The 14762-nt window shown below is 38.1% G+C and overlaps 1 protein-coding gene across 1 annotated transcript; it reads left to right on the top strand.

The window, feature by feature from the left end:
* The first annotated feature begins 1593 nt into the window (after positions 1 to 1593).
* LOC147498333 (hypersensitive-induced response protein 2-like) lies at positions 1594 to 12578 on the top strand. Its single transcript, XM_086560362.1, has 5 exons — positions 1594 to 1935; positions 2021 to 2141; positions 10778 to 10869; positions 11097 to 11193; positions 11976 to 12578. The coding sequence occupies exons 1-5, from the start codon at positions 1747 to 1749 to the stop codon at positions 12356 to 12358; spliced, it is 882 nt and encodes a 293-aa protein (XP_086416488.1). The 5' UTR covers positions 1594 to 1746; the 3' UTR covers positions 12359 to 12578.
* Positions 12579 to 14762: the final 2184 nt, after the last annotated feature.

Consider the following 14762-nt stretch of genomic DNA (forward strand, 5'->3'; position numbering starts at 1 on the left):
TCGGTAGTCTTTCCTACCAATGCATCCTTCGGAGATCAACTGAGTAGCTCTCTGGTGGTTTTGATTGCCATCAGAAAGTACTCAAACTGATGATCTTGAGGACGTTATAGATATAGAGGAGGCCACCTCCTTAAACTTTCCTTTTAAAAAAGTGGACACAAATTAGCCTAAATTCTTAATAATTACACCCACCTGATACTAATTATGTGCCTACATCTGATACTAATGGTCGAAGATCAGTAGATTAATGTCAGAGCTGATGCATCATTCTTCGGTAAATATATTTGGTATATTCAAGAACCATTGGGAGTGGTGTCTGCTCGCCTCTGGGGCCAGAACTGAGCCACCCCGCATATTTAGTTGCATATGCACGATGAGAAATTCAGTCTTGGATAGATGAATACGCTGGTCTATGGGGAGCCATTGGAGGGAAATTTTAAGAGTTTTACATGGATAAGAAACCATTTGAGTTGGTCTTAATGTTGGCAAAAGTAGTGAAAAAAACATAGCGCATAAACGGATGGTGATCTCTTCCGCAAACTTTGATGTCTTGGAATGCATGCATTGATCCCACCAAAAGAATTTTAGGATTTCCGCCTTTCATAATAATTGAAGTATGGAAGCATGGGACGGCAGGCATTCATTCGACAAAGAAAAATGATCACGAAGGAGGTGGGAACCGGCGCGCCTCTTTACCGTGGTTTACCGACCTTCCTTCCTACCCAAAGCCCGTGAATACGCCATACTATAGATCTCCCACTGCTGATGGTTCAATTAAATATAACATGAAATCCGGGTTCCAAGGCTAGGGAGAGATGGAGCCACTGGACCTTGCCGGACCATCGATGCATTTCTCCAAGAGAGGGGAGGATGCACTTGCAAGAGCCTTGATTGAAATGACTTTTAGTCCCGAAATCCGAGGAGAGAGGACCGGACTTTGATCTTAAGAACATATGCATGAACCTTTTTTGCCTCGATATAATGAAGCAAAAGTAGTGAAAGAACATAGCGCATAACGGATGGTGATTTCTTCCGCAAACTTTGATCTCTTCATCCTTGTATAGTATTTTAAGAATTTGGTTTAGTAGTTTTTAGGACTTTTATTTTATTAGGATTCGTTTTAAAAGAGATTAGGAGAACCAAATAAATAAAGAATAAAAGAAGGAGAAAGTAGCAAATCTAGGGAGGTCAAACTAATTTATAAAGTTGCTTTTTTTTTATGCATGAACCTGTTTGCCTCGATATAATGAAGCAAAAGTAGTGAAAGAACATAGCAGACAACGGATGGTGATTTCTTCTGGCAAACTTTGATCTCTTCATCCTTGTATAGTATTTTAAGAATTTGGTTTAGTAGTTTTTAGGATTTGTTATTTTATTAGGATTCGCTTTTAAAAAGAGATTAGGAGAACCAAATAAATAAAGAATAAAAAAGAAGGAGAAAAGTAGCAAATCTAGGGAGGTCAAACTAATTTATAAAGTTGCTTTTTTTTTAGGAGTTTATGAGAATGCACGGTTTGAAAAATAGAGTGATATGGTGAGGAGAGAGGTAAGGTGCGAGCTTTTATATATATATATAGATAGATATACAACCGAGCCGTATGTGTACGTATAACATGGGCCCAATTTACGTGGGCCGGGCACCCACCCACTAGTCAAATATAACAAACGAATTGTCGCATCCAACGCTGCTTAATTACCATTAAATATTAATTCTAGGATTTATTTCACTTTTAGAAATTGAAAAAGATGGGACAAGCTTTATGTTGTGTGCAAGTGAACGAGTCAAGTTTAGGAATTAAAGAAACTTTTGGCAAGTTTGATGATATCCTTTACCCGGGCTGTCATTGTTTGCCTTGGCTGTTTGTAACCCGGGTAGCCGGTTATGTTTCACTGCGTGTCAAGCAACTTGATGTTCGCTGCGAAACGAAAACAAAGGTTTGTGAGTGTTGTTGTACTGGATTGTGAATTAATTATTATATTGATTAAAAAATGTGACAGTCATTTTACTGTGCATTTTCAGGATGATGTTTTTGTTACTGTCGTTGCATCCGTTCATTATCGTGCAGTTGCTCAAAAAGCAGTTAATGCCTTCTATACGCTGAACGATAGTGAATCTCAGATTAAAGCTTATGTTTTTGATGGTATGAGATATCTTAACTTTCTGCTATACTTTTTTAGAATATTATATATATATACATAAAGGAGATCCCTGAATGCCTATTACAATCATAAGTAAGTAGATGGTATACTACATTTTTAATGGGTTTCTACTGTAAAGTTTCTGCTATACTTTATGAAATGTTATGTATCTAACAGATATGCTTGGTTGCATGTTATGAACATAAACTGATATTCTTACTTGAAGGTGTTAATGGAAAACACAGGATAGATATCAATTGAAAGAATTTGACAAAACCTAGGTTAACTATACACCTTCTTGGTTTGCGCAAGTTTATTTTTCTTTCTTCCACTTTTGTTGTTTTTTGTTCACGAAGGAAACTAGTTAGAAGAGGTTCAAAACATCAAAGGCTCCATCCTCGAACATTCAACAAATCTATACCATAAGGAGGCACTAACATTACAACCACTCAAAGTGAAGACATAACCCAACCGAATTCATGTCACTAATGGCCGCAACCATCCCCCTCCTGCTAAGAGTCCAATGGATAGTGGAAGAATTTCCAGCAACCTTATTTGTGCCGATGTTAAAACTTTATTTTTATTTTGATCTTTATTCTTGATCCGTAAAGATGTAGCCGTGTGGCTAAGCACTTGGTGAAGCTATCTAGAAGATTCATATGGGGTGGGGTGGAATGGAAGCCTAAGAGGCACATGGCTAAATGGTATAGGAAGTTTGGATTGTAAACACATCTGTCTCATGAACAAAGCTTTTCTAGCAAAATAAATTTAGAGATAGTGAGTTACAGTGAGAAGGATGAGCATATATGACAGAGAGTGGTGGTGGATAAGTATGGAGAGGAGGAGACCTCGTGGTCGTTAAAGGAACTGAGTAACCCATTTTTGAGGATTCTTTGGAGGAGTATTGCAATTGTACGGGACAAGTTAAAAAAAAAGGGAATTTTCTACCCGGAACCGGTGAGATCATTTCATTTCAGAGGATGTTTGGGTGGGAAATCCTCACTTGGGGAACAAGTTAGTAACATTAATTGTTTGGCGTGCAATAAGAAAGCCTTGTTATTGGATTATTTGGAGAGGAGTATTGAAGGGGTGGTGTGGAACGTGTCACTTAGATGAGGCCTTAATGATTGGGAGATGGAGAACTTCGAGACCTTCTTAGAGCTGATCTTGGGAGATGGACTCAAGGAAGTGGATTTGGGAAAAGAAATATGGGTTTCCCATGAAATCCTTTTACTTAGTCTTGGCAAATGAGTTTACCTTGAAACATTTTGATGCTATAGAGAGGCTTTTTAATTTCCAACTTAAAAAGATTTTGAAGAAGTATATCCCATTCAAGTGACCTTTTTTTCTTGGTTTGTTTTTACTTGGGAAGGATCAAAACTATTGGTAATCTTAATTGAAGGGGTATGAATCCTCTGAACCTTTGTTCACTTTGCAAAGGAGTGGAGAAAAGTATTGATCATCTTATTGTCACTTGTCCAATTGCGAACAGTGTTTGGAACGATTCTACCTCATTCCATAAACCTAAAACTTGGTGTCCACCATTAAATGTTAGAGAAGGCTTGGTGAAGAAATTGATCGCGAGTCCGTTGTCTACCAAGTCGAAGTGGCTTCCGGATCATCTTACTAGTGCGATTGTGTGGACTTCATGTAATGAGAGAAACTTAAAGGATCTTTGAGCACAAAGATAAATAAATACACAAGATAATGGAAGAAATAAATTAAGTGTTGTTTGAGTGGGCTAGTGTGTGTCCAAGCTTCCAAGGAGTGCGTTGTGTAGATTTTATATTTAATTGGGATACTCTTGTAACTTAAGTGGATGGGTGGGTATGAGCGAGTAGCCTCGTGCTACCTAAGATCTATATGTAACTTGTGATGTGTAACCTTTTAGAATTGAATTAATATAATTAAAATTTATTGATCCAAGAAAAATATCAAAATGTTTTATTTTTTTTTATACTAGGATGTTTGGAATTTGTTAATTGTCTCACATTTATTTTATTCTGTGTGAGACATGCATAGGCTATCCTACTCTATTTTCATGCCTAAGATTTTCTTTTGGCTATTTTTACATAGCTTTGTTTGTCTACATGTGATTCTTCCTAGCAATTCTGTTTGAGTTTCAAACAACATGGATCAGTGAACGTGAGAATTTGGACTCTTATTGACCTCAGTTCACTTGTCCCACAAAAAGTTTAGGATAAGCTGACCTTTTATAAGGATCTCCTCATTATCATAGAATTTCTAATAGAAGGTAGTCCGGCCCTTTAAACCCGCACTTCTGACATTTTACAGCTTAGAAATTCCAGGCGGCTTTCTTGTTTTGTTGGATCCGTTTATATCATGAGAAGTTTACAGTGGGCTAATCTATTTTTCTCAGATTACCCATTTCAAAGATTACTGTAGGTTACGAGGTTCACCTTTGATGAGGATGACAAACTCTTCATTTTGTAGAGTGTCCACCCTATAATATAGATCAAACCATTATGAAATTCCTAACTATATTACAAGTCAATGGAGTTCTGGGCTTTTATTGATGTTACATCTTAAGCATACTTTGTCCACTTATCTTCTATCGATTTGATTGAATTTTGTTTGTTCGTGTATACGTTGTTAACGTGAAAGTACCTTTGATGTGATTACAAGTTTTATAGTGGGTTGATATGTTCTGGAGATGACCAATATGTTGATGAGGTCATCCTCGAAATAGCAAAGTTTTTAGGAGACTTTTACATGGGCCACATAAGCAGAGGTCAAAGTATGAGTCCAGTGGGAAAATTACGTGGGATGATTTTTGTTTGTTTATGAGTTCCCAATTCCTGATTTTTTTCTTTGAAAGATAAGCTTTATATAAACTTTTCCCTATGCATCCTCTCTTACAATATTCTGAAGGCGCTCAGTGAGAGGTGGAAGGAAATAAGTTATCACATCTTGTTCATTTCTATCATTAGGGACATCTAGGGAAGCCAAGTAGTCCGCTGCCCTATTTGTTTCCCTATATACATGATTAAACTCTACTGAATCAAAGAGATGACAAATGTTTTGAATGGACACTACCAAACTCAAATACTGCCAGGGAGGGTTTTCAATCCTCGTAATAGCCTTGATAGTGCTCAAACTATCAGATGCAACAAGCACCCACCTTATTTTGATCAACCAAAAGGCAGCCTCGAAGACCTATAAGAATTGCATTCAGCTCTTGGAAAAGAACCGACTCCTTGTTGCTACTGCCAGTGAAAGGCAAGACAGTGACACCATTTCTCAGCCTGATTGTACCACCAATCCCAGCTCCATTGTCACTAACCGATCCATCCACATTCAGTTTATCTATCCCCTCTTCCGGGTTTGACCATATACAATATCTAACAGTTTTGCTTACCAATGGAATTTGAATTCTCAGTTTAGCCATTAGTACTCTAACTTCAAGTGTGTCGATACTCTCCTTTATTTCAGCTTGTAAGTATATCCTTGTTTCACTTATAATCTGCTGAGTAAGTTTGTCAGGCGAAAGTTGGGGAACATTTTGAAATCTCCTTCGATTCCTTTCCGTCCATATGCCACTTACTGTTGCACAAAAGAAGGCTCTCTCTCTCTCTCTTTTGCACAACCTGAAGATGCTTGACCATTCTCTGTTGGCATTGGATGAGTTTGTCGTGACATTGAGCACAAGGTTCACTCCTTTAAGCACTTCTTTTGAATACGGACACTCAAAAAACAGATGCTTAGAATTTTCCCGAGATCCATGGCATAGACAACATTCAGAGTGAGTTACATGAGCCTATCTTGAGTTTGAAGACTCCCGGAAAATAATAGCCATACACAGAAAGAGTGCCTAGGGTGGACTAGTTTGCCCCAAGTAAGAGAAGCCCATCTGACCCTTTTGTTGTGTCCTTGAGATAGCGGCATACACCGACTTAGTAGAGAAATGATACTAGGTGTCCAAACAACGGTATCCTCAGGGAGATGAGAATGGATGCTAGTAGATAGAATCTGCATCTTGAGCTCCTGATCTTGGACAGAATTGATGTGTTGATTCCATTGGTCATTATTCAATAACTCACTCACCTTGGCATCCGAGGGAAAAGAAGTGCTCTAGGCAAGCTGAGCGTGAGTATTAAGAGAAACAGGGACAGAAGAGCACCACAAGTCGTGCCATAGAAGAGTGTCTCAACCATTTGCTATCTAGACCTTATGAAGTTGGCAGCCATAGCTCTAGATTTAAGAACATTTCTCCAGGTCCAAGAGCAGTCTTTTGGGCAGTTCATAGTCCAAAATCTTTTGTTCTTAATATGTTGTTCATAAACCCACAAGCTTTTTTCCTTCTCTGCAATATTGAATACCAAGCCCATGTACGCAGCTTGGTTCCATCTGTGCAAGTTCTTAAAATTGAGACCACCTTCATCTTTGGGCTTACATAGAGTTTCCCAGCTAGCTTGGTGCATCTTGTTTTCCATCTCAGGGCCACTCCAGATAAACTTGGCACATATGCAAGTAATATTGTCCAACACCATTTTAGGAAGAATAAAAGACTTTGCCCAGTACACATGGAAAGATTGGAGAATAGCTTGAACCAAGTGAACTCTTCCAGGATGAGACAACATTTTTGCTTTCCAGTCGGTGATTCTGCTAGTCGCCTTCTCAATGAGGGGAAGGCAATCTTTGATTTCGAGTCTTGAGGCGACAAGGGGAACACCGAGATAAGTTACAGGAGGAGTAACAAGCTTCAACTGGGCACTGTCTGCTAATAGTTCAGCATCTCTGCCTTGTAAGCCACCAATGAGGATAGTTGTCTTTGAGTTATTAACTTGGAGGCCAGAAGCAGAAGTGAACTCATTCAGAATGTGCCTAATCGACCTCTGAGAATCATGGTCAGCTCTAGCAAAGATTAACAAATCATCAGCAAAACATATTAACATTTTTTGAATCAATGCCCTTTTGAAGAAGACTCCCCAGAATTTCCATTACAAGCACAAAAAGGTAAGGAGATAATGGGTCTCCTTGTCGAAGTCCCCTCTTTCCTTTAAAGAAACCTTCTGCCGACCCATTGACCATGATAGAGAAATGAGGAGTGGTGATACAAATGAGAATCCACTGGATAACCTTTTCGGGAAATCTGAACTTGGTCAGCATAGCAGAGATAGTATCCCAATTAACCATAACGTATGCTTTCTTTGGATCAACTTTGATAGAGCACCGAGGAGAGAGTCTCTTCCTGCAATAACCTCGAAGGAGTTCATGAGATAGTATTAGATTATCTTGAATATTTCTTCCTGGAATAAAGGCAGTTTGATTTGGAGCTACCAAGAAATCAATAACATTCTTGAGCCTGTTAGTGAGAATCTTCGCGATGCACCTATAAATGATGTTACAACATGCTATAGGCCTGAACTCATCAACCCTTGTAGGATTCTTCGTCTTGGGAACCAGACATATTAAGGTAGCATTCACACCCCTGGGAAGATTATTGGTATTAAAAAAATTTCAAATTGTTTTTGTGAAGTCATCTCTAACTGTCTCCCTACAATGCTTGAAGAAGAAGGCATTGTATCCATCCGGGCCAGGAGATTTTGAATCCTCCATGGCAAACAAAGCAAGTTTTACCTCCTCTGGAGTAACCACTGCTTCCAGACTTATAGACACATCAGTTGGTAAAGAATTAGTAACTTTAAGAGATTGAAAGAATTCATGAGATACCTGCAGTTCAGAGCTATCACTTAACAAGCCTTCATAGAAGTCTAGAATCTCGGTAACCACCTGTTGTTGAGTGTTAAGGTGTTCACCATTCATAGCTGTAAGAGAGCAGATAGAGTTCTTGCTTCTTTTTTCTTTAAGACAATTAAAGAAATAAGCAGTTCCTTTATCACCTTTTGTAAACCAGTCATTAGAAACTTTTTTAGATAATTCCACATTCTCAGCTTTTGCAAGAAGTTCATATTTTTTTCTAAGTGAGCTAAGCTAACTTTTGTATTAAGAAATAAGAAAAGAAAGAAAAAAGAGAGGGGGGGGGGGATAGTGTTAACGTATTCCTATGCAAAGAAATACATACAACACTAATCAAATCTGAGTTAAACAAGGGGTAATTGCATAGTGTATTATGTACTACCACCTTGGGAAAAAGCTAATCAAAGCTACTATAGTACGCAAAGAAGGGCCTCTCATTTATCAAATATGATCACCCTTCATACACCATAAGGTTCTAGCAGCTGGACCATCTCCTCTTAGTTACTAACCTAGTTAGGTTGTAACTTCGATCTAGTATTTGGTAGAGAAACATGAGCTTGCTTCCACCTACTAGTTCTTTTGGCATTATTTGCTTTCGTTTTGCTCAAAACTGAAGTGAATTCTCTTTGATCCTCTTTCCTGCTACCCTCCAAGAATGTCATCACTTGAAGGACTTCAGCTTGAACCTGTTGCTGGGATGCTAAAAAAGCTACCATTGATTGAGTTTGTCTCCATTTGAACATTCAAGTCCGAATTAAAAATTCCTTCATCTTCAATACTTGCTAGCAACTCAAAAGTATTCTTCTCGACAGCAAAATGCTGAGATTCGTTCTCTCTGTTCACACTACTATTCACATTAATTCTAGATACTGGTGTGTTTTCTTCCAGTTGCCCTACATCTAGAGCTGAAGTGCTTGCTACTCTCGTACCACTTGTGCTAGCAGCAGGAGTTTTGTGTTGTGCTTGAAAGTTGTTAGTCCTTGTGACAGGTGAAGGAATACTAATTCCACCCATTCCAGAAGTTTGATTACTCTGTGAACCACCTCTTCTTACACTAATCCACTCACCCCCTGATTGATCTTGCAAGGTTTGATTACCACTGAAAGGAGTGTTAACAACTCCATTATTATTAGTCATTGGGTGAGATGAACCACTAGGGCCCTTCGTTCTCAACTGAGGGCCTGATCCTTGTACATTCACAGGTGCAACACTCTCTGACCTGCCATCATAAAAGTGTCTTGTCGCCGTAGTATTAGCAATAGGAGTACTAAACCCCTCAGTTACTCTCCCCACTGAAGCTTCAATAGCTCGCACATGAGTTCTAACAGCCCCCACCAAATTTCGATTATTGATTTCCAAATGACTAGCATTTTGAATAGGCACTGCTGGAGAATTTTCTTGCGCTTGGACAATTGCTTGTGTATCTACCCTCATATTAGGTGCTAGTACTTCTGTAGAAACTAACGCCTCATTTACACTGTTCTCTGCTCAAGGTTTCCACACATTCACCACTTCATTATCACACTTACTGGTTATATGCCCAAATCTATTGCATTTAGAGCATGCTGGTGGTTTCCAAGGGTATTCCAGCCCAATGTTAACAACTCTGTTACCAACATCAACTGGTACAGAACTAGGATACTTAAAGGAGCTTGGGATGGTTACACATGCCTTAGCAAAGCTAAGTCTTTCCTTCTTAGCAGTGGCATCATCCATGCATTGAGGTCCAACCACCAAGCTAGCAAGGAACGATAATCCATTCAAGGGCCAGAGTTCCATAGGAACGTTGGAAAGCTTAACCCATATTGGAACTGTCTGAGTTTTGTTTTGAAGGACCTCAACTTCTACTGACCAAGGCCTGATTACAAAGATCTTGACTGCAATAAAAAGAGGACCACCCTCAAGAGCCATTTGCTTGTCTTCATCAACTGAGAAGTTAATGAAAAACAGGTCACGGTCAGTAGTGATATCCATAGTACCCTTAAGTTTCCAGACTTTTTGAAGAAAACGTTTCACATAAGGAAAAGCTAGGCGTTTGTCCATGAAATAGCCTACAAGGACATCCTTCCACTCTTCAATACCTTCATCTATGATATCTCGTGGAACCAAAGCAACCCCATCAGTATATGAAAGCGTGAAGCTTTTAAGACAAGTTGTTTTTGTTGTAGAAGTTGTTCTCTGAAACAGAGAATTCCATGACAAAGCAGAATGAGAATTTCCTTCCATGCTCTAGAAGAAAAGCTTGTTCCTTTACCGAAGGATCAGTCCATAGTTAATCATAGCAGTTTTCTCCCTTATAGCAAGCTCCACATTAAAAGGATCAGCTTGAATCATAAATTGGAGTTTGAAAAGCAGCTCATGGGCTTCATGACTTTAGAGTGAAGAGCTGAGAAATAAAGCTTTGACCAGGGTCTAAGCTTTAATTTTAGAATCTTCAATTTCTGGAGAAGAATATACATAGGATTTGCTATGACTTGCTGATTCCAAACTTCATGTAGGATATCCTTGAACTCATGATGAAGCACCCAGGTGTTAAAAAATCTGAAAGGGCTAGCCTTCTGTTTGAAGTCAAACCACTGAAGAAGAATAGGACTATGATCCGAGACACCATGGGGTGGAAACTCAGCTTCAGTGGCCACAAACTGAGACAACCACCGAGAGTTTACCAGACACCTGTCAATTTTAGACAATTCTTGCCCTACCAACAGAGTTATTAGACCATGTGAAAAATAAGCCTGTAAACTTCAAATCAAGAAGTCCAATTCCTAATTTTACTCGCTCACATACATATGTATATTTTTATATTTGATTGTGTAAAAAATTACAAGCATCTTCAAGATTTTAAAACCAATACTAATTGAGGAATATATGGTGGCAAACTATTGATGGAAGACTCGAACTGTTTTTTTTCCTTCAGTTATCAGGGCAACTGTACCAAAGTTAAACCTGGATTCAACCTTTGAGCAGAAGAGTGATATAGGAAAAGCTGTCGAACGCGATCTTGAGAAGGTAATGTCTTATTTGTTTCCTTATTCTTCTGTACTGATAGAATGTATTTTATTACTGATCAAAAAATAAATTGGCTTTAAATAAAAGTTTTTTTAATGAAAAGATAATATAGGATGGAAATGTAGCAAGATTTTCTAGTTATCTAACCACCAAACAATTTGTTCAGTATGTCTTTCAAGTCTGAACTTGTATTATTAAAGAAAATTCGGACTTTGTCCATATTGCAGATCATGTCTGTATATGGTTATGAGATAGTCGAGACTCTCATTGTGGATATTGAACCTGATTCACATGTGAAGAGAGCAATGAATGAGATTAATGCAGGTAGGCTTTGTTGCTCAGTTTATAGCATTGCCAAGTTCTTGTTCTTATTCTATTATATCCTCTTAATGAAAGTTTCCTTTCACTTACCAGAAAATTGTTATGTGAAAGGAAACTTTAAATATGAAAGATGAAATACTATTTATGCCAGTTCACGATTATCATGTATTTTTAGTTTTGTTGTGATATTTTTATGAACAAAAAAGAAATGATAATGTGATCAATTAAATGTATTTATATCGTGTGAAATGTGGAGAAGATTGAAAATTTATCTCTGGGTACTCGAAAAAGTGGTCTTAGGAGCATAGCTAGTAATTAGAAATTCGATTATAAGGTTTGGCTTAATAAAACGAATAATACGCTTAATTTTTGAATGATACGGTTTAATTAAGCGAATTGGTTGGGTTTATAATTGCGAATTATTCGAATTATTCACGAATTATAAGGTTTGGCTAATAAAATGACATTTGTATTATTTTTTCATGAATAAAATTGTAAAATAAAAATAAAAAACGTTATATACTTATATATCAAAATTTTAAATGTAAAATATATAGCCGAATTTTAAAGAAATATATTAAGATTATACCCGAAAACACGATATCGTGATTTTTACCGTTAGCTTTTATTGGACCGAATATTTAAAAGTATTATTGTTGAAAATTTGTCTTAGGTCTTTTTGCCGTCCAGGCTATGCTTAGGAGAGATTCCATTTCTAGATTTATTATAATATTCAATGAATTAGAAGTGAAATGTTTTTCCAACTAATCTTGTGACTGTCGCAGCTGCTAGACTTTGTGATGCTGCAAATGATAAGGCCGAAGCAGAGAAGATATTGCATATCAAGCGGGCTGAGGGAGAGGCAGAGTCCAGATTCCTAGCTGGGGTTGGTATTGCTCGCCAGCGCCAGGCTATCGTGGACGGACTGGGGGACAGTGTGCATGACTTCTCTTCGAGTGTCCCAGGAACATCATCCAAGGAAGTCATGGATATGGTGTTGATGACCCAGTACTTTGACACAATGAAGGAGCTTGGGGAAGGTTCAAAGTCCACTTCGGTGTTCATACCACACGGCCCTGGTGTGGTTAAGGACATTGCCACACAGATTAGAAATGGCGTCTCTCGGGCAAACACCACCAATGACCACTATGGTATAGATACTGTATGACTTTCAAATTGAATGGTTTTTTCCTTTCTAGTTTTCTGCTCACTTCTGAATGATATAGTTGTGAAATACAGTGAATCCTCATGTAAGTAGAATGGTAGAAACAGGTACAGTTATAAGAAAGAAAGAAGTGGACATAGGTGTAACTGTCTAATGATCAATTGTTTTGTGGACGAGACTGCTGCATGGTTTCAATTCTATGAAGAATCTGGGATTTTAAGAATATAGCTAGATTTGTAATTTCGTATCCACTTGATTGGGTTTGGGTAAATGGACGTTGGGGTCTGCGTTGGAGTTTTGAGGAGATGACTAAGAGATTTCCAGGGTGCATGTGTGTTGTTGGGCAGTGCATTGCAAGCAGGTCATCTTTTCTTGAACTAGTCATTTTTACTTTGTAGGATTTTTACGTCTCCGAGTTCATTACTTTGTAGGATTTTGGCCCCGCTCTGAAGTTCACTTTGAATTGGGCTCGAGCTTGGGCAGACATTAGACCTGGACTGGGGATGCCCAAAACCATTATCCATGTCTCACTTTAAATAGAATTAATTTCGGCTTTATAAACGGGGATGCAGCCCAGACTAATTTTATAATTATGATGTAGAAGTAGGTAATATAATATATATCCCAAGTTTCCGGGTTCGATTCCCGCATGCTGCATCCCCAATCATTTTTCTAGTGTCAAATAAACTGTTCAGCTCCCCTCCAGCCGACCAACAAAACACAGACTTCACTTGCACTCCCTGATCAGTGATCACTCATTATCAAGAGCTGGAAATGTCACATACGTGTGTCAAATAAACTGTTCAGCTCCCCTCCAGCCGACCAACAAAACACAGACTTCACTTGCCAACTCCCTGATCAGTGATCACTCATTATCAAGAGCTGGAAATGTCACATACGTATGTTGGCAGTTTTTACAGTGCGTAATCAAAATTACTTTAGGCAATTTCTATATTGTGATCGTACGTTAAATATTTCAACCTTAATCATGCAAGATACCCTAAAAAAACCCTAATCATGCTCATAAAATCAAAAGATGGAAACATACGGTACTCCAGTTAGTTAATCATAATTGAATGTCTTTATTTGGGAACTGATATTCAGTTGGTTAAATAACAAGAAACTGGGAATACTAGATGGGCAATTTAACTTTAGGTCCCCCAAATAATAGGAGTATTTGCGTTGGATCCAAATTGTTTCGTTTATTAGCTTTAGGTCCTCCTACCGTTAGTTGACAACGTTGACCACGTTTAACCATCCATTGTTGTCTGTCTGGCATCGTGTATTTTCATAATGGCCAAACTATCCCTCGCATGCTTTGCTCGTGTCCACACAAAAAAATTCAAAATCCAAATTGAAATTTACCCGACACGTGTTGACATCTTGACTCCCCAATCGAACGGCTGCTGTAAGATAGTCGTTGAGTACAAACTCAAAATCCAAATTGAAATTTACTTGACACGTGTTGACATCCTGGCTCCCCAATCCAACGACTGTTGTAAGATAGTCGTTGAGCACTCCATCCCCAACGGTCATAAGCTACTTCTATAAGAATGTACTTGATTTCTCCATTTAGACACACAAGTTTTGTTAAATTTCTTCCTTTTGAGCATCAACATGGGTGGAAGTGAATCTCTTATTGTTGCTGCACCAAAGGTGTTCTTGTTTATGAAATTTCCATATTATATTCATTAATGGCGGTAGAAGGACCTGAAGCAAAACTAATGTGTATATGGAAGGACCATATGCTAATATTTTCAAGGGTTTTCAATTATAGTTGTGTTTTTTCTAGATTTGATTTGGTTTTGACCATTTGTTGTTTTTTCATCGATTACAGGTTTGTCAACTTTGCTATGACGAAGGTCACTATGCTTCAACATGTCCATATCTTGGCGTACACTGTCCTCGTTCTTGGTTTTGTGGATTTATGAGAGTGGTACTAGGTCATATGAAAGAAGGCACTTTGCAATTCAAGTACCTCAAGTGTTCTAGGGAAGGTTGTAGTGCAGTGGAATGAATTTACTTTGACAAGAAGGTTGACTCAGAAGTGTGTAACCTGTGTAAGGAAAAAGATGAGCTCTATGAAGTCTGGAAGTTATGCAAGGGTTGTCATGTCCGTAATTCTTGTATAAAGAGCAACTGAATTGCTATGTATGGAGTTTAGTTCTCTAATGTCAGAATGTCAGTTATCTAGTGATCAATAAAATGTTATGGAGCAACAATAAACAAGGGTCAATAAACAACTTGTGCACTTTAATTGACCAAAATAACATATTTATTCCCCAAATCAGAGTCATACCTACATAGTCATTCCCATTGTCAACTACATACCAGAAAATAGAAAAGGAACCCAACACAAAATGGTAAACAAAACACAGAATGACATCTGATTAACATCTAGCATAAC

The sequence above is a fragment of the Coptis chinensis genome, chromosome 5 (assembly GCF_015680905.1).
Source record: "Coptis chinensis isolate HL-2020 chromosome 5, ASM1568090v1, whole genome shotgun sequence".
NCBI lineage: Eukaryota > Viridiplantae > Streptophyta > Magnoliopsida > Ranunculales > Ranunculaceae > Coptis > Coptis chinensis.